Source organism: Pavona decussata, unplaced genomic scaffold (genome assembly GCF_977016875.1).
Source record: "Pavona decussata unplaced genomic scaffold, jaPavDecu1.1 SCAFFOLD_366, whole genome shotgun sequence".
In the NCBI taxonomy this organism is placed as follows: Eukaryota; Metazoa; Cnidaria; class Anthozoa; order Scleractinia; family Agariciidae; genus Pavona; species Pavona decussata.
In genome coordinates this window covers 1,191,842-1,219,181 of record NW_028145742.1, presented here as the reverse complement: position 1 = coordinate 1,219,181, position 27,340 = coordinate 1,191,842, and the positions used below count along the sequence as shown (strand labels likewise).

The 27,340-nt window shown below is 38.0% G+C and overlaps 3 protein-coding genes across 3 annotated transcripts; 1 reads left to right on the top strand and 2 right to left on the bottom strand.

Moving 5' to 3' along the window:
• Positions 1 to 522: 522 nt before the first annotated feature.
• Positions 523 to 5,753, bottom strand: LOC146452624 (BTB/POZ domain-containing protein kctd15-like). The gene is made up of 2 exons (XM_085097358.1): positions 5,592 to 5,753; positions 523 to 1,492 (listed from the first exon to the last, which is right to left on the bottom strand). Exons 1-2 carry the CDS (start codon positions 5,607 to 5,609, stop codon positions 635 to 637), a joined length of 876 nt encoding a protein of 291 aa, XP_084953484.1. The 5' UTR covers positions 5,610 to 5,753; the 3' UTR covers positions 523 to 634.
• Positions 5,754 to 6,367: 614 nt separating this feature from the next.
• On the bottom strand, positions 6,368 to 22,888 carry LOC146452623 (RING-type E3 ubiquitin-protein ligase PPIL2-like). The gene is made up of 25 exons (XM_085097357.1): positions 22,782 to 22,888; positions 22,654 to 22,703; positions 21,498 to 21,546; positions 20,979 to 21,041; positions 20,587 to 20,638; positions 20,082 to 20,133; positions 19,848 to 19,939; positions 19,318 to 19,407; positions 19,031 to 19,106; positions 18,241 to 18,341; positions 17,269 to 17,316; positions 16,716 to 16,791; positions 15,914 to 15,961; positions 15,740 to 15,798; positions 15,495 to 15,555; positions 15,351 to 15,379; positions 15,190 to 15,223; positions 13,996 to 14,058; positions 13,642 to 13,696; positions 13,075 to 13,131; positions 12,604 to 12,673; positions 12,429 to 12,491; positions 12,078 to 12,122; positions 11,663 to 11,766; positions 6,368 to 7,259 (listed from the first exon to the last, which is right to left on the bottom strand). The coding sequence occupies exons 1-25, from the start codon at positions 22,811 to 22,813 to the stop codon at positions 7,172 to 7,174; spliced, it is 1,557 nt and encodes a 518-aa protein (XP_084953483.1). The 5' UTR covers positions 22,814 to 22,888; the 3' UTR covers positions 6,368 to 7,171.
• A 59-nt stretch (positions 22,889 to 22,947) lies between these two features.
• LOC146452622 (bolA-like protein 2) lies at positions 22,948 to 25,168 on the top strand. Its single transcript, XM_085097359.1, has 2 exons — positions 22,948 to 23,076; positions 24,772 to 25,168. Exons 1-2 carry the CDS (start codon positions 22,951 to 22,953, stop codon positions 24,964 to 24,966), a joined length of 321 nt encoding a protein of 106 aa, XP_084953485.1. The 5' UTR covers positions 22,948 to 22,950; the 3' UTR covers positions 24,967 to 25,168.
• Positions 25,169 to 27,340: the final 2,172 nt, after the last annotated feature.

Genomic DNA, 27,340 nt, shown 5'->3' with positions numbered 1-27,340 from the left:
GATTTGAATGTCCATGAGTGAAATATTAACATTATATGGGAAGTTCAGTGAACAGTAAACACGTTTACTTTTTCATGTGAGTTTAATTTAAAAATCATAATCTATCTTCATACAGTCTTCAAGAAGTCTTCAAGGGCCTCTTTGTCCTCCATTGTTCTAATTGTCTTCAGGAAAGACTGACCAACTGGAATCCATTGTCTGTGCATATATTTATAGGTCTTAGCGGGGAGGGGGGGGGGGGGGAGCTTGAAAGGCTTTTTTCCTTCACACAAAAGATCAAGTTAGTTGTCCGAGTACATGTCCGTAAAGTGTAAGCTTTTTTTTTCGTTCATTCAACTTTACTATGAGAGTCATGTGATCAATATGCTTTTATTCCAACTTTCCATGTCTTCCTTCAATAAATTATTGTTACCTTTTCGTTATAAGAGTCTAAGTCTTTAAATGTGTCCACCGAGGAGATATTCATTGGCTGAAATTTTAAAATTTGGACGCCCTTTTGATCGGGTGGAAAAAATTTGCGATTTGTCCATACGCGATCCTGACCTTTTACACGCGTCCGCCTCACGCGCGAATGGCGCATTTTTTTTTCTAAAAATAGATTTTTTGGTACAACACATGGGGACAAGCCCATAAGTCAAAGTGGTATCCCGTTACGGTCTCCATCCCTGATTATGGCTCCTGATGTTTGCTCAATCTTGGGAGAGGGTGGGTGAACCCATTTAAAAGCCATCTGGTGCAGAAAACCTGTGACGTCACACCTTAAGCATCTCCACGCATGCGACAAGCTTCCGCTGACACAAAATCCTTCGGCGCGAAAATCTTTCTCCACCAATGACGTAAACAGGCGGCAGTCGGGGATATCCTCATCTGGGACAGTAAAATCAACCAATGGGAGATCAGAGCCAATGAAATGCTGTAATCTTTCTCCACTTTCGTCAACGCAGAAGAACTGATGGTCTCGACAGCTTCCGTTATGCTCACAGACTGAGTTGTAGCTTTTGCAGAGGCTTTCACCTTTCTCGAACTCAGTTTTGGTAGCGTATCTTGTTACTGTTACAACGTATTCATGGCCGATGGAGTATTTCACAACTTGGCGATATTTTTGCTGAGCTGTTTGTAGAATTAAGTTTTTCCAGTGTTGATAGCTTTCTGTGTAGTTTCTTTTCTGTTCTTCAATCACAACATGAGGCAGAACGCAAGGATAACGCTCAAGACTGCGAATAAGATCCTCTACCTGGAAATACTGCGCTTCGCGATACACGTGTAACGCAACGGATGCTGGCGGAAGCAGTGACGCGTCACGCAAGTAATTCAGGATATAGCCAAAGTATGTGCCGTCACGGTCAATGAAATATCTTCCCTGGTCATCCACCTCAAGCTCGTATCGTCCGCTAAACATGGCCGCTAACATGGAATCTTTGTCTTTGAGTAGCGTTGAAAGGCGAGTGGTAAACAGGTGACCTCCAACATTTAGATTGATTATGGTCGGTAGCTACAAAACACGCAGAAACAAAACACTTGTTAAAAACTAGCTTGAAGGGACAGTGTCACCTAATTTTAATCGGTCACTTTGAATAGCCTAAAACATATTTGTATGGCCGTAAAACGTTCAAGTTACTGTTCAGTTTTGTTAACAATAACCCTACTACAGCACAGAAACAAGTATAATTCATCTTTGGCATCGGATGGCTAGGATGGAAATGGATTGCAACATGAAAAAATTGGCCGGTTCCTTCTGATTATTTTGGAAAAATTGCTAAAACGTGATGAGTTTATTCTTCCTCGGAGAAAGCATTTAATATTTTCCTCCCGGTACGTGCTGTAATAGCAATTTTATGTTGGAAAAGAGCTTCTTTGTCAAATATGTTAGAATTTTTGACTAACATACAGCAAAATCTCCGTGACAGTGCCGGTTTAAAACTCCTTTAAACACTCATAGAAAACGTGATATTGCCTTTGTAAAAATTTGGATCAAACCCAGTGCTGTTTTGAATGGTTATAACATACCATATCGCCTGGAATCTCACCGGGATTTGTCCAAGCAAGTTTTAAATAAACTCTCTGTCAAAAGGTGAGTGCTTTGTTTAACGAAACTGACTCGAGAGTACGTTGTGAAAAAAGCAAGGGAAGAGTTTGCCCATCTTTTGATCACAGCGTGTTATATAACATAGCAATAAGTAACTGAAATTTGCTTTTTAATTTCAGCAACAAAGTTTTCCATTACATGCTAGCCAGCATTTCCTTCCCTCGCTAATCTTCCAAACCATTACCGGTGAAATTCTAAGTACTCAAACAAGTTAAGAGCTCGCTTTTGTTTGTAATTAAATAGACGCCAATGGTAATCGGGATTTAACCTTCAAGTAAAACAGAAAATGTTTCAAACCGCTGAACACGGAAGTGATGAAAGTCTCAATTGGTGATTGTTCTTCTCAGTGCCATTTTTTCAAGTTCATGGTATATAATACGAAAATGCGCCCGGATACAACAGCTACTACGGAAGGTAATAAGGTCTGAATAAGGTCTACTAATTGAAACCGGCGGATCTGTACCACGGAAATTAATACTAACCGAGGTAATCTCTGACAAGAACATTTCAATAAAACCAAAGATTGATTCAAAGAAAATTGGTTAGGAACCTGTCTTTTGCAATTTCATTGAGAAGAGGCCTGCATTTTTGACGATTTTTAGCGAAGGACGTTTGATATAGCTCATTAAATAAAAATATCCATCTCTGGTTTAGCAAATTAGAGCACCAGACAAAATTAGTTGATTTGTTTAAGGACCCCTTCAAACGATTATCACAAGCGATTCAGTTAAAACTGAGTAAATATGAGAGCATTTTTTTCCTATCTCCACGCAATATCCTGACAAGTCCTAAATTTAAAAGGGTGCCAAACAGAAGCCAATATTTCTGCGAACTGAAGATAACTCCACTGTTATCAGTATTATGTAAATAGGGAAAACAGACAACAATAGACGGGTAAAACTCAGACTTGAATTTTATATACTTTTGTGACCAAGATTATGTTTTCGCCTAAAACAACCCTCAAAACAGAAAACGAGTACAAAGTAACTACTACTTGAACCATACAATACGTCAATCCAGGAACTACGTATGCCACAATTTACCTTTTCGGTACAAGGAATTCTCTTTAAATTTTCACCTGCCCGTGTTTACCACTGAACAACGAGCTTGAAACTATGACTTTTTTACGTTTTGGTAGCTCTGAGGCGGAGATCATTTCTGTTTGAACTGATCGTGAAAAATCGCTCCACTGATTAGCGAACTACTTATTGTCGGATTATTGGATATATCAGTTGAAATAGAACTACAAACTAAACGACCAAAAATTCGAAAAAAAAAAAAAAACACACACACACACACAAGTGTAAACGGGTATGCCATACCGTCAACTTTTGTGCCATTTCTCTGCCGCTCGAATTTGGCTGTTCCCTGTGGCCGCAAACTGTGATGGTCAGTCGGATTTTTGAACTTAAAATACACTCGATCGAGTAGTTGTTGGAATCTGGCCTGCACTGTTCTGGTATTGTGTTTTAAGGTAAGACACGTTTCTCTAATGGGTCGAAACTTGATACGTACGGGTGACTGGCAAATTACTGGATTATTGCAGCTGTATTTGGCAAGTATATATGTCTCGAGGAAACATGTGATAACTGAATTAGAAGCTCTTTACAGAGGAACAACCAATAAAATTACCTTTTTTCATTAAACATTTCACTCCTAAAAAACGGCCGAGTAAGAGAATTCTTTTTTTCTTAATGATCTTAGTGTCTTCTTTTCGCCTTTGAGTGAGAACCTACACGAGAACGTTTTGGAAAACGACGCGCTTTTTTTGCCTTATAACTGAGCTAAGCCTAGGCAGTTCTGTTGCCTTCGTGAGGGACCAAAAACTGGCAAAGCATACTAGGATTCTCGCCTTACCCCGATAGAATTTCGCCTTGACCTTGAGCAAAAGCAATCATTTCTTAACTTAGCTATCCTTTATCTTGTTAAATTTGAGATTACTGACGGGCTTAGTTTCAGTTAAGCTTTGTTTTCTGGTCATTTGCTGGTGTCGCGTCCACAAGCGAAATACTTTACTTTGAAAGTTTCTATCCTTTCAGACGTGTTAATGAGTACCGGTAAATCCTCTTAAATGATATTCAAGGATAATTAAACCTACGATGGTTTGACATCTCCTAGCATTAGTAGTCAACAAGGCAAGTCGACAATGATAATTTGCATAAAGAAGCCGGTTTCGCTAGTACCCGTTGTATAAATCTCATATTTCACAGAGGAGGCTTTGCCAACACCTGCCTGGTCAATTCTATCCCAAGACAAAAAGATGATTTAAAATATATTCTTCAAACACGATGCTTTTTCACTTTCTTTTAGAAGACGCGTAAAAGATTCTCCCCCATACCTGGTTTAGTTGTCCACAATGAAATATTTTTAAATTACATCTGATTTACAAAGCCAAGAAAGGGGCCCAAAGTCTCGCTTCACAGACCAAGTCCCTCTACTGATACCATTACCAATGCAACGTATGATATCCGGTTTCTCTAAGAATCTAGAAGGGTTTGACTGAGGTCTAGTTTGGAGACAAGCTACCCTGCTAGCAGAGGTTTCTTTCTGGCAAGTCTTCTTGCATGTACGAAGTCGTTCGCGTCTGTAGTATTTCGTGTAGTCGGCTTGTTTTGTTCTGCTATTGGACCGTATAAAGTACAACACAATATACGACTAACTTATTATGAACATAACTTATCAAAACGCGGACTGAATTATTGTCCAGTTTATACTGAAGTAAATACCTATTACACCACCTTTAGAAAGACAATAAACAAGAAATCTTGAGATCCCAAGAATCGCTTCTTTTGATTCGAATTCGACACATGCCGATGACAATTGTTAAAAAGTTAAAGCATTTCAATTATTTCTTAAACCGGCTGACTGGACTTCAAAGACGGCCATCGGGTAAATTTTACGAGGTTCATTTAACAGAATTCAAATTATAAAAATTACCGTGTTGCAACGTTTCGTCGTTTCTAACATCATTTAATATTAAGCAGAGAAATGACAAAATTAACCCAAAATATCCTTAACCACTTGGCCTGGAGAGAATCTGACGCGGTTCCGTTAGTCTTCATGGGCAACCAGTTACTAGATGACTATATTTCAGTCATTATAAGTAGATCCAGGTTGATCAATTGTGTACCGATCGGAGACAGACCAAAATTTACTCCATACTTCCCAAAATTGCGTGCTGAAAGCTTCGTGGCTCCCCCTACACTTTGTGGCCGACTGATGTGTTGAAACCAAGTTAACGTAATGCGATAATATATCCCTGTTTCGGCCAACAGAAAATAATTCGTTGGATTTCCGCGAATAAACAAGCAGTATTTTATGTCAAGACTTCGCTTTCTGAAAAGTAAATATTTCCAACGACAGTTATCCTTCCCAGATTAGTAGAGAATTTTGATGTTTTCAACCAAAGGTGAAATCGAAACCGGGCAAAAAGCCCTGAAATTGCACTGCGATTAGACAAGACTCATTCAAAAAGTTCAACAGCTTAAATGAAATCATAACCTACCGTTAAAAGTTTTGCCATCTTTTCCAGCCAACGTCGTCTTCGTCCACGGAGACAAATTCTGTTGGTTCGTGTTCCTTCTGTTTATAATTCAGTTCTTAAGTTTAAAGGTACACCGAAAATTAACATAAAAAAGACAACTTTGAGTACTCGTTGAAAATTAGATGTATTTCACGAAAACCACTAGCGTCACGTTTACCAGCACGCAATGATTTTTAGACTTATTAAAAATAAACCGATATTCTTCAATTTAACTGCTTTAACATTAATAAAAATAAAGTAAGAATAAATCAGAAGACATAAATCGAGCCTCGGTTTTCTTCACAAAAATCTCTTGAAGTAGTTCGTGTTATTCTTCGTGTCGTTTCGTGCTGTCCCTGTTGCGTGATTTTTGGTGCGTGATTCGGGAAATTCGCCCACAAATGACACCCCAAACATATGTTTTTGCACGCAACAGTACTCATGGCTTTTGTTTCGGGTTATGATTCGGGTGATTATGTTTTACATTCAATATTAAAGAAACCGCGCTTTTTACAAAATTAGGCAAATTTAAGAAAATAGTTATATTCGGTAAAGTGGTGAAATTTCTTAAACTATCCATTCTCGAGAACGATGATTTAAATTGTTGGATGAAAGCTTCTTTTCGTCCCAAACAATGATCTTTGGTAGTAAAATCCAATTTCTATTCTTCTAAGAGTTCGGAAATTATGTTTTCCTAAAACCATTTTGCTAAATAAAATAGAATTCGCGTTGCTGATTAAAAAAAAAAACAGTCTTACTTTAGTCCAGTTTAAGACTTCTGTCAATTTTTATTCTTTATACAGAATAAATTTACATTTTGTTTGCATTGCGAAAACGTCGACCACGAAATGATTTTTGCGACGAGGAAACGAGAAAACAGTTTGCAGCTACAAACAGGTAAAGGGGAAAAACATTACCGCTGTATTGTGCAGTTGTCCAGTTTATGCAGTTTTCTACGGTTTTGTCTCTCATAAAATCCTTGTCACGCGTTGCTTCCGTAGTGAAGAGAAGAGTTGCATGACAAAGAACAGGTGTATATACTGAGGCTAAGTTTATGAAGCGTGACACATTGACTTCGGTAACTTCTCCACACCCATTTTCTGACAGGAAAATTACAAAAATAAGGCTAATTGCCGGCCTCCTTCAGGGATAAAATCTGTGACTTACACTCGCAGAAAACTCCCGGCAATAGTTCGTAAGCTCCGATCCGTCGAGATTTAGCAAGAACTTGAATGTTAGTTGAGAAGGAGGCGAATTTGTCTTTGTTAGCGAAAACGAGTGTTCTATTACTTCCTGCGGTCTTAAACGCTGTATAAGATCTAATCCAAAGATGCTATTCTCGTGATGTGCATGCGTGATATCTGCTTTCAGAAATCCCAAAAGCAAGATGTTTTGAGCTGGCTGCCGGCATCCATTTGCTTTGCATTTCGTTGTTTGAGAACCATCTTCAATAATGCAAGAGGACGGCTAATGTAAGTAACAATTCCGCGTTTGAAATGGCCATAACTTTTATCGATCGAACTACCATCCTTGCTTAATTGATTCCCATTTAGATTTGCATGTCACCACGAACTGAAGTCTTTAAACCCACCGGAAGTCTTCATTTTCTTTTTGGTTGTCTGCGGTGCGAGGTCAGCGGTATCAGCATCCCTAGCAAATAAGAAATATATTAATATATGTGTAACATGTGTAATATGTATATGCACTGCCGACGAATGATTAAATAGAAGAAAAGATTCTCGCAGTTATCTACGCAACCAGACTGTTTGCGCAAAACCTGAAAAAAAAAATTCAGGCTTGAACGGGATTTGAACCCATGACCTCTGCGATGCCGGTGCAGTGCTCTACCAACTGAGCTCTGAACATGACCAGCTCCCAGTTGGCTTGATAGCTCAGTTAGTAGACTACTGCACCGGCATCGCAGAGGTCCTCGTTCAAGCCTGAATTTTTTTTCAGGTTTTTCGCAAACAGTCTGGTTGCGTAGATGACTGCGAGAATCTTTTCTTCTATTTAAAAAAATATATTTTATATACATATATGGTATTCAGTCTCTCAGTAAAGCTTCTTTTATGGGCATGCGGGCCACAGGTGACCCATGCAAACAGCCGGAAATGAATCCAATTTCTGCAAGCATGAAGCCGTATTGACACTATCTTTTCTTAGAGGTAACCATTCGTAACCAGGGTGGAGAGAGACGGTGCGGAGAAAAATGTCTTGTCTAAGGAAACAACATCACGACAGAAACCGGATCTAATGTCTGAAAATCACTGCAGTTCCATGCTCTCTCCTCTTACAGTCAATCCAGGTCACACGTAAACAGTAATTCCAAGAATGAAATGAACATTCGAATTTCTCTTTGTGGTGTCCGACGTGTGAATGAAATGTTGGACATCTCTCTGGAAATCGTTCCGAAAAAGACGCATTAACTGAAAAAAAGATTCAAAACACTGTTGTTATTTTTGAAATATTCAATTTTGCAATGCAAAGAAAAATGCATAGCTTTATACTGTCAATAAGCTAGGGAAATTTATACGGGAACTCTGAAATCTCGTTGGCGATTTTGAAAACTGACATGTAAATTGCAAAACTCCGTTCAAATTTCAAAAATATCGTTCACGCGTGACCTGGGTTGACTGTAAGCCGCCGTTACACGTTGAAACTTTTAGCTGAAACTTCTGTGCAACGGCGCTGCGAAACAAGTTTCACGAAGTGGTGTTACACGGTGAAACTCTGTTTTTTCACCACTGCGACCGTTGCGAGTCGTTGAAGAAGTAGAAAGCGGTTCTACTTTTCGCGAAACTTGCCTCGCAACAGAAGTTCGAAAAAGTTTCACGAAACCGACCATGTTACACAGCGCAACGCCTGCTGAAACTTGTTTCGCAGCGCCGTTGTACACAAGTTTTTCATCTAAAGTTTCAACGTGTAACGGCAGCTTTGCAGAAAAGGAAATCCTCTGTTTCAACATTCAAGAAGGTCTCTCTCACTTTTAAGAACAAAAAGAAAGGAATACAGTCGAACCTCCCGTAAGCGACCACCCATAATGTCAAGGATATGTGGTCGCTCCCAGGAGGTGGTCGCTTACCAAAGTTCAGACCACAGGGGGTCTAAATTTCGGGTAATTTGCATATGGTAATTGCAGAGACCTAACCCTTTGGCCAGTGCTTATCGAAACCTAACTTTTCTTTAGACTGTCTGATTTAGGAGCAAACAGTAAACAGCATTTTGGCAATGTTACATTTCAAGCGTAAAACATCTGCAACTTTCGCGTTTGTTTGTTTGTTTGTTACATAATCCAGTTGCCGTTCTTTATCGCCACAATTTTTCTGTTGAGTAATACAAGGTTGAGAGAGTCATCACCGGTCGTGCATGTGCATGCATGCTATTTACAAGATAGGAGAGTTTCTTTCCTATAAGGGATTCGACCTGATTAAAGTGTACACTATGGTGCATGTGTATGTTATCAATTGTTTCAATGGTAAGCTATTTCGGGAGACCGTTACGGTAGCTCCGGCTGTGAGATTTTAAAACGGCGTCCGCTGTAATGATGTGGGCCAATCCACATGTTTCAATTTCCGCCCATGAGAGATACAGCAGATTATGTGTCAAGTGGTCGCCTACGGGAGGTTAAAAACAATTGAAAATTCTAAACAGTCATCTCTAAAAGTAGTCGCTTACGAGAGGTGGTCGCTTACAAGAGGTGGTCGCCTACGAGAGGTTCAATCTACAGTGATTTGACTTGAAAACTTTTGGTATTTTGGAAAAGTGGTCGCTAATGAGAGGTGGCCGCTTACGAGAGGTGGTCGCAAAGGGAGGTTCGACTGTATTTGTTTTCTTGATAAATAACCAAATTCTCAGAACTGAAACTAAAATGAAGATATCGCGATCAGTTACAGTCAACCCAGGTCACGCGTGAACGATATTTTTGAAATTTGACTGGGAGTTTTGAAATTTACATGTCAGTTTTCAAAATCGCCAACGAGATTTCAGAGTTCCCGTATAAATTTCCCTAGCTTCTTGGGGACCGTTCATTTTTTATGAGCATGGGGGGGCTGGTGGGATTTGGTTAATTGCCACTACGAAACTGCATGACCCCCCCCTAGCATGCAATTTTTTTCCACATGGCCCCCCCCCAGCAGAACTATTTTTTTCTGATGACCCCCCCCCCCCTCCCGCCCAACCAGAAACAAATCATACTCCTAACTTTAACAAAACGCTTATGTACTGTTTATATCAAAGATAAACGTAATTGTTACTGTGATTTCTTTACAGTACTATTAACAAGTAACCGTTCTCTACTTAGGTAAAGATTTCTCTTGTTTAAAAAAACGTTTTATAGATAGCAACACGTTTACGGCAACGACAAACCCTAAATTTCCATTTAGATTCTCAAAGAAACTATAAAAATTAATCAAGCAAATGGTTAACGTGAAATTACTCCCCTTCGAGTAGAAACAATTAATACATGTACAGATTTGACTAACAAAATACGGATCGAAGCATACCAATCAACGATTACGAGTCATATTAAACAGAAAAAAACAGCGGACGCACAGATATCAGTCGCGTAGGTAAGGGTTAGATAGGGGTGTTCGTTGAGCCCCAAATCTTGCTTACTAGGGGGGTCCGGGGGCATGCTCCCCCGGAAATTTTTGAAAATCTAGGTTCCCAGAAACCTCATTTCCTGCATTTTGAGACCCATTTTAGGCAAATCAAAAATTTGTTTTACAGCAGCTTTTTGAGCTATATACATCATTCCTACGGCATAATTGTTTCAACTTAAACAAGAAAGTTCAATGTACATTCCGCGCCCTGTCGAGTTCTGATAGCTATTCGATCTACTGATAGTCATACACCAAGCTGGTAAACTGCATCATTCTCGGGTGTAGGCCTTCGAACAAATTGACTATCTCGTCAAAATTGACAGGCATATCATATTTGATATGCATTAGAACCAGGGCAGACATTCTACTCCCTCGCATGGTACACCTCATGTAATTGCTCAACCTTCTCATTAAGTGCTTTTTCTTCCGCCATTACTGATCTGTAAAGGGGGTTCGTTCGAACCCCTCGAACCCCCCCTCCTACGCGCCTGGATATTAAAGTACTGCTATTAAAAATGACAGTTACAAGCTTTTCTGAAGATGGCTTACGGCTCAGATTTACCGTCAACTGAAGTCACCAACAACAGTTCTATTATTAAAACTAATCTGGATGTTCACACTAGGCATACTACTGAGTCTAATACTCCTGGGTTCAAATAATTTACTAATCAACAGTCTTTATAAAAGTGAGTACTATTAAAAAGAACATTAAACAATCTATTGATATAGTTCAGAGTACAACCACTTTGTAGAAAACTACTCCCCCAAGGATGATTCAATAGTGAGACTGATACGTTTTTATATTAATTTGAACTTGTACAAACATAGGTGTCTACTTCAGTTTGTATTCATTATTGCTTTTCCAACAGATATGCTTCATTTCCTCAGTTGTTGTTAATATAAAATGCAGATTTCGACCTCAGTATGTAAAACAAATTAAAAGTGGTTAGGAAAATCGCATTAAATAAAATTGAAATAATATTCAATTTCTTCATCTGTTTCTGTGTTGAGCCACTTTCAATTTCCCCTACTAGCCAATTATTTCTGGTGACCCCCCCCTCTTTCACTCATTTTTTTTTGGTAGCCCCCCCCTTTAGTGCCATTTTTTTTCTCGTGGCCCCCCCCTAAATCCCACCAGCCCCCCCATGCTCATAAAAAATGAACGGTCCCTTGACAGTATAAAGCTATGAATTTTTCTTTACATTGCAAAATTGAATATTTCAAGAATAACAATTGTTTCCCAAGTATTTTGAATCTTCTTTTCAGTTAATGCGTCTTTTTCGGAACGATTTCCAGAGAGATGTCCAACATTTCATTCACACGTCGGACATTAAAAAGAGAAATTCGAATGTTCATTTCATTCTTGGAATTACTGTTCACGCGTGACCTGGATTGACTGTAAGAGAATCGGCATTTCAATCTTTAAAGATTATAGTCCATGGCGGGTGATACCTGGACGCTGGTTTGTGTGGGATGTATTTTCCAATTCCTGATCGATACACTTTTGGCGCTTCTACTGGTGCTGCCGCTGCTTCTTTCCTTCTGGTGGCTTCCTCCTGCGAATAAAAAGTAAATTTGTTGGTAGGTCGAACACTTTTCCTCCACGTTATTAATCAACACATTGTAACACTACCCAAATAGGGTCATGGTGCACTGAATATTCGTCGTCCATAGTCAACGGATATCCTGCGATACACGTAATTTCTACCATAAAACTGTGCTCTGTTATCAATGTGTTGAATAACAAAACAATACTCCCGCTCAATCTTGCGGAATATCCCCTGATTTTAGCCAACTCGGCCTACGGCCTCGTCGGCTAAGCATCAGGCGACATTCCGCGCGATTTCGTAGGATAATTGTTAATTACCTGTTGTTTTTGTTGTTCTTCTTTTTTCTCTCCCTCTGCTTTCAGCTGAAAACACGACAATAAATAGGTCAGCAACATCTACCTAAACAATGTCTACATATGACTGTGTTAACCCTTTAACAACACCTAATATCAAAGAACAAATTCTCCTATCTTGTCCTCATACTTTTGTTATAAGACACTGGGGAGAAGTTATTACAATATCAAGAAAATTCACCTTGCGGTGATCATATCCTTAATTCTCATTACCCCAGGGGTTGAATAAGAATTGATATTACAAGGAGAAATTCGATCCTAATCACTAGGCTTTTAAAGGGTTAAGGCTCTGAAGGATTCAACAAGTTTACTCACAACTGTGTCCACTTCTTCAAACGGATTCACAAACACGATGGCCTTGATCAATTTTATTACCTCCTAAAAGAAGAGAAGGACCATAATAACTGTTAGGGCTCAAGGGTTTAACCACAGAGTGTCAATGAAAAATTCTCAGATTTTCAGTAATCACAACTCATACTGATCCTAATACCTTAGGTCTATCTTTTTCGTCTGTTTCGACTCTCTCCATAGCATTTAATGTTTCGAGCCCACCAACAAGCCTGAAAATAATAAAAAAAAAAAGAGTTAAAGGCTTAACTAATATGATACTGAAAACTGGAAAACCTGAACAAAGTGCGGTTTCTTTACGTTTTGCGCCTGTCACAGGCCTGAGGGAGGTGGGGAGGGGAAGGGGGGAGGGGGAGGGGTGGGTCAATCGTGAACAAAGCTATCCCTTCCTGAGCCTGTCACGCAAGCAACTAGGATTCATGGGGTAAATATTTTTTCTTCTGATTGCTTGAAAAAAAAAAAAATAAAAATGAGAAAACAGCTTTGACAGTTTTAACAAGACTGAGCTATAACAACAGAAGTTCGCTAGTTTTTCACAATGAACATATTTCATCGGAACTGGTTCTTCTCTTTGCTGAAGGTACATACCAACCAAAATGTTAGAGATTGTTACCTGCCAAACACCGAATGCTTTTCATCCAAATGACGGCACGATCGAAACGTAATGAAGCTGCAAGAAAACAAAAGATCAAAATGAGACAAGCGAGTGACAAAAGAACTCGAGAGGGGGTGATTCCGAGAAAGGCCTGTCTTGAACCCGTGCCACGACCTCAGATTTCGGGAAGCTAAGAAAAGGAGGCGAGCAATTATGCGAGCAGTCAGCACTGCAGGAATGAGTCCTCTCTCCACTTTTTTTTTGCTGTTATAATTTTTTCCTACCACACCATCATCTTCTGCTCATCACAGACTAGAGTGGTTCTAATACTTTAAGGGTCAGTATCCTGAACCTGGTAATACACGTACCGGTCGAACTTATTTTCTGTGATCTAATTGGAAATTCTCGTGTGACTAATCCGTCTTTTACCCTGGGTGCAGGAGGCTTTTTTTATGCAGTTTCCGGTCTCTTAACTCATAATAAATTGAATAACCATTTTTGGATATATCAAAGTTTGCAATTTTCAAGTAACGGAAATATACTGTCAAAAATAATGCCAAAGAAGATAGTGTGTTTGATACTCACAACTGCGATTTGTTTGTGTTTGGTCCCGAATTTGCCATACTTAGAATTCCTCTGCCTATAGAGAAACAAAACAAGAAGTCCTTTGAACATTGTTACAGGGGTACAAATTTATAAAGCTGATGACAACGACAGATTATATTGTTAAAGAAGATTGATTAGTAGTGCTTTTGTTTCTGGCCTTCAATTCATACCTGAGATGTACATCTGTTGCTATGTACAAAGACAAGCTTTGTTGTAGTATGGAGATAATTCAGATTTCCTCATGGAAAAGAGTGTGTTGTATTGTATTACATGAGAAACTGATAGACATTTTACAGTGTAACAAAGGAAAAATTACATTTTTTTAAAGCTCACCTTGATGGATTAAGTTTGGTTTGAACTCATCCCTAAATGGCTCGCCCCAGGCTGACTCCCCTCCTATAAAAGGAAATGTAAATTATGGTATTAACATTACAAAGGCGACAGAAATTGTTATTTGCAAGATCTCTGTGTAACTTAGAGCTCAAAGATCTCAAAGTAATAATAATAATAATAATAGTAATAATAATAATAGTAATAGTAATAATAATAATAATAATAATAATAATAATAATAATAATAATAATAAAATGAGAAAAATGCTGGACAAATGATATTAAGGTCATTCCCCTAAAATAGAACCTACACTCAGATTTTTTCAAAACTTTGCCCATGTGTGGTTTACTATATGTTAACTGCAAAAATGAAATAAAAAGAGGGGGTCACTATGCTTGTTCTTCAGCAACGAAGCATTGAAATATGGTAATTTCTGCATGTTTGGACAAAAAGGACTATAACAGAGCATTTGCCAAAAACAGGAATTATTTTCTGAAGAGAACAGTTAATGGCTCATTTCATAGAATTTTTTTCCTGTTCATAAATCATTTTCAATGTGAAATCTGTTTGAAAACTATTCCTAACCAGTACTACTGAGATATTCAACAAAATAATCTAATTCGTTACCTCTGAAGGTAGGCCAAAATGTCCATTGGCTAGATATTAGGCGCAAAATTTGATATTTCTAACACTAGGATAACTTTCCTTAAATTTTCACGGTAGTTGGCAAACGATATTGTGGTTAGAAATCTGAAAAGAGAAAATAGGTTCACCGGGTTGGTTTTGCAGATATTTCACAAAGCAGTGGTAAATCGAGCTTCAAAACTGGTTTTTCCGTGAAGGGACTGGGGCGAGTCTTATGAAAACACCTTAATTTCCGCGCAAAATGCAAATCAAGAATTTTGTTGTTAGATTCAAGTCAGATTGAGTGATACTCAGTAGTTAGCTAGAAATGAGCGTAAATTTTTTATTTTTCCATTGTGCGCAATGCATGACAGTTGGCAAAGGAAAGAACGAAACGTGCAGAGCAACCTTGGCCACAGGTGGTGGCCCAATGGTCTGCAACTTATTTCCTACCCCAGCAGTGACTGATTAACACATAATAATAATAATAATAATAATAATAATAATAATAATAATAATAATAATAATAATAATGAAAAAAATAATGATAATGCATAGATTATACTGTACCTCTTCCAGTTCCAGTAGGATCGCCACCTTGAATCTAAAGACAAGATATTACAAAAACTGTTTAAAATGTGCACTCATCATTGATAGGTAAATAATCTTTTCACCATAATGAAAAATCAACAGCTTATTTAGGTTGAAAAAATAGCAGCTTATGTATTTACCATGAAATTTCTGATGGATCTGTGAAAAACTAAGAGGAAACAAAATATACATCAGTGAAGAATCTTTTAAACACAAACAAATGGTGACCAAGGTAACTAACTATACCATAACAAATAATTTGAGAGTAACTTTCACTAACTTACTTGTGTTGTCGTAGTAAGCAGAACTACAAAGCTTTATAAAATTCTCACATGTCTTAGGTACCTGAAAAGTTAATTTTTAATCAATGTACAGGTTAGCAATTTCAAGGCTGGGGTTTTGTCTACTCCCTTCTCATTGCTGTAGATTTCTTTTAATCAAGTGGTTGATGATATTCTATATTCTCTTTACCTCTATTATTGACAATGCAATCCTACTCTACGGGAGAAATAACATACTGATCGCTCACCATTTCACAATGAAGCTCCAAGTTTAGGTCTCCATGACTGGTTTGCAGTCTGACATAACCTGAGCAGAGAAATGAGAGCTGATGTACATCATGAAGGCAAAACCATTAACCTGCCAAACTTATAAGTTGCTGTACAGGGTAAAATACTACCCCATGCAAAGTTCATAATTTTACCTTTCTTTTTAATCTCTCTGTATCTTACAATATCTTGATCAACAATAGCTGAACAGAAAAGAAAACAAACCAAAGAAAGTTAGGCAAATATCTGACCATTTAGTAATAAAAAGATATTGGTTGCTTCGGTTGCAAGGGTTGCAAAGTATGTATGTGGAAAATTAGTTGTAAAAGGGTGTTGGTTGTAGTGGTTGCAAAAGTTGCCAATTAAATAGTTGCATCTTTAGTAATAAATAGACGTTGGTTGCAGAGGTTACAAGGTAAGTATGTTAACATTTGAAGGGGTGCCTGGAAAAAAGCCTTAAGTGACTGCTGATAAAAAGCTAGATTCTCCTTCCAAATTTCATTGTATTCACTTGTGAAACAAAAGGAGAATTTGACCTTACTTCAAAAGTCACTTAGGGCCTTATTCCACGCACCCCTTCATTTGGTGACAGAAATGGTCTTGGTTGCAGTGGTTGCAAAGTATGTATGTAGAAAATTAGTTGTACAAAGGGTGTTGGTTGCAGTGGTTGCAACATATGTACAGTGGAACCTCTCCTTACATAGACCTCTTTAATACTGACACCTCTCTATAATGGACAGATTTTATATTTGAGGAATTTTCAAAGGCGCGGGGGATTTAAAAAATACCTCAAAATTGGAAAATCCCGTCGGTAGGGGGGTCCTATGCAAAATCCCCTCCATGGTGGGGTTATAGATATTTTGTGGAAACACACAATGAAAGACTGCAGGTAGAGAGGTCTGTGAGTTAGAAAAATGACCAACAACAGAGAAGAATCTTGCAGATTTTATTGTGTACCTGCCTCCTGCTGTGTCACAGGCACTTGAGCTGTTGATGTAAATGAACTGGCAACAGCACCAGTAGAGTAATGAGCCTGCAAGGATGGAAAAACAACAAATACACTTTCTTAAAAGTGGTTTATTAAAGAGAAATCACACACACACACACACAAAACAACATTCACTAAAGCTTACAAAAGCACTCCACAGGTTACCTACAGTGACAACTTCCACTGGTAAAACTAATCTGACAATGGCAGAGGTCAGCAGCCAGATATGCACATAGGTTGCCTTTGATTGACCATATTCAGGAATAAGAATAAGCGAAGTTTCTCCTAGGTATCTCTTTTTAAGTACATTTGGGAAGACATGTGTGCAAATTTTTGCTGATATACGATAATTTAAGAGCCATTTTGTACTCCAGTGACTCTAAAAACCTCTTTTGAGGGATTTCTTGTCATCAGCATTTGTATTCCTATTCTAGAATAGGGTCAATCCAATGCAAGCATAGTTACATGTTTAATATGTACACTGGGTTGGAGTTACAGTTCCAACCAGAAAGCACAACTTACAGCATTCCTCTCTGTGAGTGACTCAGTTTTCTCTGTGGTCTTCTTCTCCTATAAGAAAACATGAAAGAGTCTTTTAGCCACAAAATGAAATCTGGGCTCCAAAAGGGCATATCTCCCATCAAATTTTCAAAAACAAACATATAGATGAATTTTCCGTGATTTTTTTAAAAGTGGGTGCTTATGGATGCTTGGAGAGCCTTCTAGTCAAAGCGTTTGTCAATCAATAATAATCAATAACCTTTATTTATACACGATAAGTATTAAAGCGACGCTTCGTTTGTGGGGTCGTGTCTAAATAATTAAATAAGATAACTAATGAATTAGAAAATAAATAGGATATACACCAGCTAAAATCATATAGCTACTTACTACATACAAGTCTAAAACGATAAAAGCTTAAAATTCTAAAGTACAAGGTGGTACTCTAGTATCGACTAATTATTAACACTAATTATACTTAAAATCTTCCTCCTTTCAGGTTAATGTTTGAGGGGAGATACAGTCGAAATCTAGGTGTAGCAGAGTCTTTGACCGTCTTACCATAATCACATATTTCTTAACATTGTCTATATCTTCATTGAGTTGAGGAACCAACGTGTTCCAAACTATTGCTCCTCTACGAGCTAGAGAGTTCCTCATGTAGTTGGTGTTAAACGAGGGACATCAATTTTCAGTTTCTTCCTAAGTTGATATCGCTTGATGTTATCATTGTTCTTAATAATAGCTGACATAGCGTCTGGAGTCAGGTTATTGTGGATTTTATACATAAGCTTACGAGCACCTTTAATTTTTTTTCTACCTGACAAACAGTGATGGATCTAGAACTCACTGTAACGTGAGGGCCTGGGGCAAATGCAGTGGGGAAGGGGGGTTGAAAATGTGCCAGAAAAAAGGGAAGCGACTAACCTACCCCATGGTCACAAGCAAATAATTATGACAAAATAGCATGAATTGGTAACAAACAAGACTTACAGGTTCTTTGTAAGTTTTCTCCAGTTCACTCAGAATACCAAGTGTGTCTTTATTGGCTCTGTTTAAATAGTACTTTGGATCCTTTTTAGCCTTCTCCTCCTCTAAAAAAATGAGTGGCAATGTACAAGGATTTTTAGAGAGCAGTTATAACTACTATGTGGCACACGTTATGTCCTTTACACAGTTACCATAATACCAGGCTATTGTCCACTACACTGAGGAGACTGCATAGCTGCCCTATGCTCGATTTCCACTGCTCTCTCGAGTCTGGTACAGTATCTGTTCCTCCCTGACAGGGGAAAGTGGGGTGACCGTGGGCTCAGTTTCCAAACAGCGGCTGGCAATCAAGCCCATAGAGTGTTTTCACATGACGTCACAATGGCCATGTTGGTGTCCCAAACTAAACCTCTGGGAATTGAACTCTATTTTTTATGCAAATACTTTCTTTGTTTCAGTAAACCAATATGGCCAGTAGTCACGTGAACGAAAATGCTCTATAGTTGCCCTGAATAATATTATTATGGTTGTAACACCTAACTCAGAATCTGGCCTCCTAAGTCTGAGTTTATAAAATGATTCTTGGACTATTATTTTCTTTGACAACAGCCTTTCTATTATACACATAATGTGCACTGCTACTGAAAAACCACTCCATAGTATACATGCCTAGTTACATCTCCAGTAACTGTACTGTAACTACTGGTATACACAATGTACAGTGCAGCTTAATAGGACTTTATAACTGGGTTATAACCAGTATCAAAGTACTAGTAAAGTAATGCCAACTGACCTTCATTAACAACTTTTAGGTTGTTCTTTAGATGGTGGAAATTGGCCAGGTTAAACTTATCAAGACTTGTTGGATCCTGTCCAGAAGGACACATGAATAAAAATGAAAGAAACAAACAATGAACTTGGAAGTATAATGATTATAGATGCAAATTAATCTAAAATGTTTTAGCCTGGTCATTGCGATGACTCTTTAAAATGTTTTAGCCTGGTCATTGTGACGACTCTCACAGTTCACTGCACTTGTCTAAACCCAAAAAGGTACATGTAATGTGTACAACAATTCACCTGTATTGTTATTATGTCCTTCCTTGTAAATGGTTCATCTGTCAAGAGGTCTTTAAAGTTCTTTGCTTTTAGGTTTAACTGTTCCACTGCCTGCCATCAACAAATTAACAAAATAAGTACAAATGTTTGAGGACAAAAATATAGTTTGTGGTGACTGAATATTGGCTCAAGAGTGCTATGATTTAATCAGTTTCAAAACTCTATTTAATATTACCATTAACATAGGATTAAAGGACAATGTTTTTAATAACAAAAGATGCATAACCCGACAACATGACACAACATAAGGTGGTTTAGACTTTCTCGAAAGAGCTCTGACGATCATGCTTAGCACTGCTTCTAAGGAAGGTGCACAATCGCGCTTCATGCTCTCTGAGCTCAACTTGTATACAAGTCTAAAGGTGGTTGTAAAGTAGGGTTGTACTGTATGAAAATGACACTAATTTCACAAAGATCATGGTATGAAACCAATGCGTATTGGTTGATAATAAATTACATCATTGCACTGTAAGAAAGCTTTTTAAACTCACTTCATAGGAGAAGACATTTCCAGTGGGCTTAACTGCAACAATGTGTGAGTTGTTATTGAAGACTTTGAATGTTACAGGACAATGATACTGGTCTGTATAAAAAAAAAGACAGCAATAACACAGTATATTAAATATAAAAAAAGACAATGTTAAACAAGATAAAAGTTGGCAAATGTAACAAAATAGTAGGATAAAGTGCTACTGACTTGTTGACTTTCTCCTTCGCTACCTTACCTTCAACATTTTTGTGGAAATTCAGTTTTGTGAGTTCTTTCACCTGGAGAGGCTGTCAAGAAACGTAAAAATAATTATTTTATTCAGGAATGTTGCTAAGAGCTGAAATTTCAACAGAACGCAAATACTTGAGGTTAATTTTAAAGGTGCACAGTCTAAAAGAGTCGGTTGGGCTTATTAATGAGCCTGCTGAGGTTTTTCTTGGCTACATCCCGTTTACTAATAATAACACTTATTTTCTTCAGCCTCCTTGTGCAAGTTTACACTTATTGGAAGTGAGTACCTCTCTTACATTGTAGCTAACTACTTTCTCATGATACTGAATTGTTTCAGTCAAATCATTATTCTTTAGATCTTTCATAAGCAACCACTTGTCCTATAAATTACTTTTTTCAATCAAATCGTTTCAGATCTGTTGTAATTAGCAACACAACATTTTGGCTGTTTTTATTTGTTGTTGTTGTTGTTTTTGCCATTGCTACACAGTAGTTTTCAGACTACATACCTCTCCTGTCACTGGATTTTTGCCATACTTCTTGAGATACGGAACAATATTTCTGACAATGAGAGAAAAGTACAATAATTACATACATGTATGTACATATTAAGCTCAATAGCACTGAAAGAGAAGATTAAATTATCTAGCACAGTCTTCATCAATTTTATCAAACATTAATAGACTCTATTACACTGGACTCTATTACAATATTCTCATACCACACTGATGACTATCATAATTCTGTTATTTGTTGTTGGTGAGTGTTGAATTCTGGTAATAAAAGCAACCATCTCCCTGATTTACTAAATGAGTGGACCACCCCAGTTTTTTTTTTTCTTTAAATATTTATTATCTCAAACAAGGGAAGACTGAGCATAAATGTTGACTAGTATACTTACAGTAAGTCAAATATGATGCCATCTTTGGTGCAGAGTGGATGTTCAAATGGCTGCATGGAAAGACTGGAAAGAAGCAAGACAGAAGAAACTGCATTGTAATGGGATATAAACAAGACCACAAGAATTTGCTGCGATTTTGAACAAAAATTCTATCACTAGCACGAGCCAATAAATTCTGTCCTCTGCCTAATTATTAGGCAGTTAATTTGGAATCCTTATGAGCAAATGAGACAACAGAGAGCCTTTATTTTCACATGATGAAAATTAAAGTTGCACAGCTTAATTGTTGGGTTCCACCCAATTAATAATTATATGAAGTAAACATAGACTAATGATAAAAACTGTTTAAAAGTTTGTACAACTTAAAATAATTAAAGTGCTTCAAGTCTGAGGCTAATGTACAAATGATAACAAGGTAAATCCTCTGCTAACTTTCATGTTGTGTGATGCAAAAATTCCAATTTGTATCCCTACGATCAATGGAAAATTACTCGAATGTGAATCAAGATTGTAACAAACCTGCAACAGTGGAATGGTAACCTTCTAAAGTTTGCTTTCTCAGGAATGTCTGAGTGATCAAGAACACAAAGGAAGTTTAGCTAAATAGTTCTACCCTATCCTGTCTTGGAGTAATTTCCAAAATACAGTTTCTAGCATGTAGCATTTGCACACTACAATAATTTACTTACCCTAAGCTTCGGACAGGTTAAGCACTGACTCATCCCCAGTCGTCTCTTATGATATTTTACGGCCAAGAGGAGACCAGGATGGCAACGCAACAAAGGGGATGACGCGCTTCTCCTTTCGACCATGAGAGACGACTAGGGACGAGTCAGGGTTAAAGAAAAGCGAATCTCCATTCCTCGCCAGAATTTTTGATGAAAATATACCTAAATGTGTATCCTATTATTCTATCCACTCAATCTTGAGCCAAACAGTTTTTGGCATTACAAGTCACTGTTATCAACATTGTGGGATTGCACAGGGCAAAGTGTTAGAACAACCCTGACTTGGATTATTAAAATGGATTTAGGTTAAGTTAGGACTGCATCACCTTATTCGGTATCCGGTCAACTCGCCTACGTGCAAACTCGCCTACGAACAAACTCGCCTACAACTTGTCAGCTCGCCTACGTAGGCAACTTCTCTTCCTGACATAGGCGAGTTCACTCAAGTAATGTATGCCTTTTAAATAACTTTATGTTCTATCTAACTCGTTCTTTAATCCATAAACCTAAACAAGCGTGCTATGTTCTAAATTCGCCTACGTAGGCGAGTTAACCAGTAGGCGTAGGCGAGTTGGCATAGGCGAGTTTGCACGTAGGCGAGTTGACCGGTATTCCCTTATTCAGCTCTCCTTAGGGTTAATCTGAACGTAATTTTTTCATGATGAGATTTAACCCTGTTTTTTTCTGGCCTTATAGATGACTCGACCCGGGTGGGTTTAAGTCAATGTGAGCTCTGGTGTGAGCTGGGGTAAAAGTTTGTACAGAAGTTTTAAGTTTATATACATGTAGACAAGAAAAGGTAAATTTGAAATGGGCCCACTTGCAGTTGGTGAAACTCTAAAGTTTACAGAAAGCGTGATGAATCACAGACATGCATACAGCCTCTAGATCATAATAAGCAATTAACTTAAGTGAAGGAACGAAAAAATAAAGGTGAAAAAACTAACCAGCTTTCTTTCCACCCCATTCTTCTTTCCATTCCTTGTTCGTCAAATATCTTGAAACGTAAATCAAAAATCCTTTTAGATTTTCAACCAAACCAACAAGGCATAATTTTTTTAGGTATGTCACTTACAATTTGTCTTTCTGATGTTGTTTCTTTCCCATTTTACGAACGTTTTCCGAAGAACAGCTTCACAAAATGCCGTAAAATGGAAGAAATAAGAATTACACGACTTCGGTAAGTTCAGTCAGCGGAAATAACAGGAGGATAATTTTTCTTCACTTACGCCTACACGGAAATCATGCTTCATTCGTTCCCAGTGTCCTCTCTTCCATCGAAAGATCAAGACAAAGACGGAAGCATGAGCCAATACACGAGCGAATATCTCCAGGAAAAGCTTCAAAAGGAGTTAAACCCTATCCATTTGGTAAGATCAACTGGCCTAGTACTCTTTAAAGCCCTCTCTGACGATCTGTATTTCACAATCGGGTACTTTAACTGTTTAATACGCCAATTCTTGGTTTTCACGTGACGTCATAAAAAACTGAAATTCATAACAAAACGCAATTTTGGGTTTTTATCTTCATCACATAAAAGAAAATATAAATTCCAATCGGCTTGCTTGTTTTCAGCAGGATAGCATTCTTCGTTTTGAAAATAGAGCAGTTTGAATTTTAGATTTTTGCGTACTGCGTGACAGAAGGATTCAGCTGCTCTAAACATGTCACGTACATGAAAACATCGATTTGCCTCGATTTTTTTTAGGTCTGATCAGCTAACATGTAGTAGAAACGTCTATGTCAATGTGTGAAAGTTCAGCAGGGAGAAGAAAGGCTTTGAAATAGCCAAAGTGAACTCCAGATGTTTTTGCTGGTTTCCGGCCGCCATGTTGGTGGCTATGTTGGTGTCCACCAACATGGCGTCCCATACTAAACTCTGTAATTTTCCGTGGTACATTTTCTCGAATAACTCGATTATGAGATATCGCACAGCCCCGTGGCTTTCACACGGTGTTTACGTATCACTCTTCTCCAAAATATCAATTTCTTGACTTTATCTATTGAATGGTTGAGGATTTAATTTTTTTACTTGCGTGACGATGTGTGAGGTGAAAACCACCAATTAATCTGGAGTAATGCATCAATGGGGTAATGCATCAATGCATCAACAGTGCCCCATCCGCCCCCCCCCCCCCCCCCCGGGCATTTTCCTACCCGGGGATCGGGCCTTAGTCTACACTCGGGCATTTGATGGCCTCGTGCCAATCACCTCACAATACTGGGCCTCACAATGTATATGGCCACACAATATTGGGAAAGATTTCCACACAGCTATTTAACAAATCGATGGCAGTTTTCTATGGTCTATACTCTTATAGACCATAAAATGACATCAAAAAATGTTCAAAACTGCGGCTCGTGGTTCCACTGCCAAGTTTTGGACATTTTATGGCGTCATTTTATGGTCTATAAGAGTATAGACCATAGAAAACTGCCGTCGATTTGTTTTTTACAACAACATGGAAAAAGTACGAGCGGAATTGACTATTTTTTCGTTGAAAAAGCGTGTGCGTTACATCTGACGTTATTTTTATTGTCTGTACTCTTATAGACAATAGCTACGAGCCAATCAGCATGCGGGAATTTGGACAGTTATTGTAAAATTATACATGCATTGCTGTCATACTAACCCTCTTACACAAAGAACGAGCATGAATAGAGTTTGAGTCGCAAACTGTATGCATAATTGCATACATTTTGATATTTTAATAACTTCTCCTTAGTACCTTTATAAGACAAGTATGGGGACAAGATAGGAGAATTTGTTCTTTGATGTTAGGGGTGAAAGGGTTAAATCTCCTCTCCAATAAGCCTTATAATGCTAATTGACCCAGAGTTTGAGTTTCTCTAGCCTCGCATGCAGTCGTTTTCAGGGGAATCCCCTAAAAATGAATACATGAAATACATGGGAGGTTTGAGTTTCTCCAAAATCAATTTGTACAGAAATTGTTTGTCACTGGATAATTTCCCATACACACACTGTCTTTCACACCAGATTCGCCCCAATTTAAAATAATGGTCAGTTTATGTGAAGTTACTTATGGAATCTTTCCTCTCTTCAGGAAGTGGTTGATCTCTCTGATGGCTGTGGTGCAAAGTTCTCTGTAGTCATTGTTTCTGACAAATTTGAAGGGAAGCCACTTTTAGCCCAGCACAGGATGGTGAACGATTGCTTAGTTGAGGAACTGAAAACCATCCATGCGATAACCATTAAAACAATGAAACCTGCACAGTGGGAGAAACAGAAGGCCACATAATGTAAATTCAAGAATGGATCAAGAAACTAGCTTATATGGTGTGGGCAGAGGAAACCTTTCACCTTTTGACAGTAGTTGTGTAATAATGATGAACTGCTAGCTGCTTGCCTAATATGGTACAGATGAAATATACCAGAGACTCATTCCTGGCATAACAAGCTATGTTTAAAAGGAAATTAAATTGTTGTTTTTGGTAAAACAAGATGCCTGCTACACTGGCATTACGCGTGATGCTGGGGCTGATTCATTTATTCCAACTGTATGCTTCGCCGATTGATAAAACTATCCTTGCTAATGGAATAGTTTGAGTCACGACGATCGCGTTACGTTGTTTACCTTGTGTTACGCGACTCAGACTATTACCGGAAATCTGTAAAATTCCATTACGATAATGTAAGCTTTTCAATGACCTCTTTTTAGTCTCGCGTCTTCGTCTAAGACTGTCAAACAAAGCACGATTCCTTCGCCACGAACTCACCAATTTCCACCGTTTTAAATGTCGAGTGCTCCTTAGAAGTTATTCTTTCGATTTGCCTCTTCAAAATGGTAAAATTGCTGTTTGAAAACGGCACACTTGAGTCCAGAATATGTTATAAACAATATGGCGCCACAATGTAATGCAGTTTTTATGAAGAAATCAAATGATGCGTTAACGTCACACAGGTAAGGGTGAGTGGGTCCCCTCCCTAGCGATATAAGCGACAAGAATGGATTTTGATTGGCCTGCTGTTGTTGAAGACAATCATAACAATACATCCCGAGTAGGAGAGGGGAGAGTTTAATGAATAAATTAATGTACCGATTTGTAGCTACGAGGAAGAAAAAAGAAAAAAAAAAAAAAAAAAAAGAAATCGACCCGTTTTTAGACACGGTATGCCCCCTCAGGGCATCCCGCGTAATAATGTTACACTAATTGTTTATACTTATTTCAATTCCTGGATTGTTTAATATTTTGGATAATAACTGATTTTGCCTTGGACATGTTTTGTGGAGCTTAGCATCCATGTTTAACCAATGAAAACAATATCTTGGTTTGCCAGGTGCCTGTTATTCCATGATTTCTTATTGCCCTATCACACAGTGACCCCTGGAAGTCAATGCACAAAAATCTGACTGCTTTGTTAAAGTGACTGGATTAAAGGGTGCTTTTACATAAAATTAACACGAACTTTTGAAAAATGGCAACAAGATGGATATTAATAGGGTGAGACACAGGGAATGATATTCCAATTTCTGAAAGACCTGCCTGTCAAAATTTGGTTGCCATGGCAACATATTCAATGAACACAAATTTTGGAAAAAGTCACAAAGTTTGGGGCGTTGTTTACTACTAAAAACATAAACGTTCAAAGTCTAACCAGAAAATCCACCCTATGTCACGCAAGTTCATTTCAGTCTCAGAAATACTGGTCATTCGAATTCTTCTTTGTAATGTCCGGCATTTGAATGGAATCCTTTCTCTAGGAAGGCTTTCCGCAAAAGACCCATAAACGGAAAAAAGAGCAAAATACTTGGGAAGCAATTGCGATTTTTAAAATACTTGTGCTGTAATCTAAAGAAAAATTCATAACTTTATACCGTCAATAAACTAGGGAAATTTCTACGAGAACTCTGAAATCTTGCTGGCGATATTCAAGACTATGTAAATTTTCAAAAATACTGGTCACGTGTGATGAAGATTGACTGTAAAAATAGCAAATCACTTAGAAACTTTACCACAAAGCAGGAATGTTTAGTTCAGAAAACCTTGGAAAGACGCGTAGGGTGGGGGATGTTTTGCACACTTCCCACCCTCCCCTACGAGTTACTTTTTTCTGAACTCACCACATTCTGGTTGGCAGAAATTAGGGTCATGGGCTCTTGTGGAAATATAGTTCTTTCCAGATAAACACGAGAAATGTTTGTTTTCTATTTTCTAAAACATATTGTTGTTTTTGTTTCAAACATAAAAACAAGAACGGGTACAGTGGAACTGAATTCGTGATCGATTTTCAACAGAGCGATCAACCTCGCATTTCCCCGGTCAGTTAGATGACAGCACTAAGAAATTACCTTGATACAACGTCAAATTCTCGAAAGTCAGTATTAATGTAACATCTTATCGACGACGTGTACTCGCTTGGGGTAATATATATTTCGAGTTGAAAAGGCTTCTATTTTTTAATAATTTATACAATCTGAGATTATTTTAAAAAAACATTAGCCCGAGGAAAACATGATAAGTTTATCAATTCAAAGTCAATTACATCAGTTTCCTACCCTTAAAATGGAAGTCGCGCTTTCCAGAAAACATACGCCAACTGATGTAGATTTTGTCATTAATTTTTTGATTTGAATACAATACACATTAACCTTTTAGCTTCCTTACCCAATC

Coding starts and splice junctions, on each gene's coding strand:
- LOC146452623 (XM_085097357.1), bottom strand. CDS start 22,813: ATGGGAAAGAAACAACATCAGAAAGACAAATT. Junction 20,134..20,586: donor AAAATCCAGTGACAGGAGAG/GTATGTAGTCTG, acceptor GTTTCTTGACAG/CCTCTCCAGGTGAAAGAACT. Junction 13,132..13,641: donor AACACAAACAAATCGCAGTT/GTGAGTATCAAA, acceptor GTTTTCTTGCAG/CTTCATTACGTTTCGATCGT.
- LOC146452622 (XM_085097359.1), top strand. CDS start 22,951: ATGCTTCATTCGTTCCCAGTGTCCTCTCTTCCATCGAAAGATCAAGAC. Junction 23,077..24,771: donor AGTTAAACCCTATCCATTTG/GTAAGATCAACT, acceptor TCCTCTCTTCAG/GAAGTGGTTGATCTCTCTGA.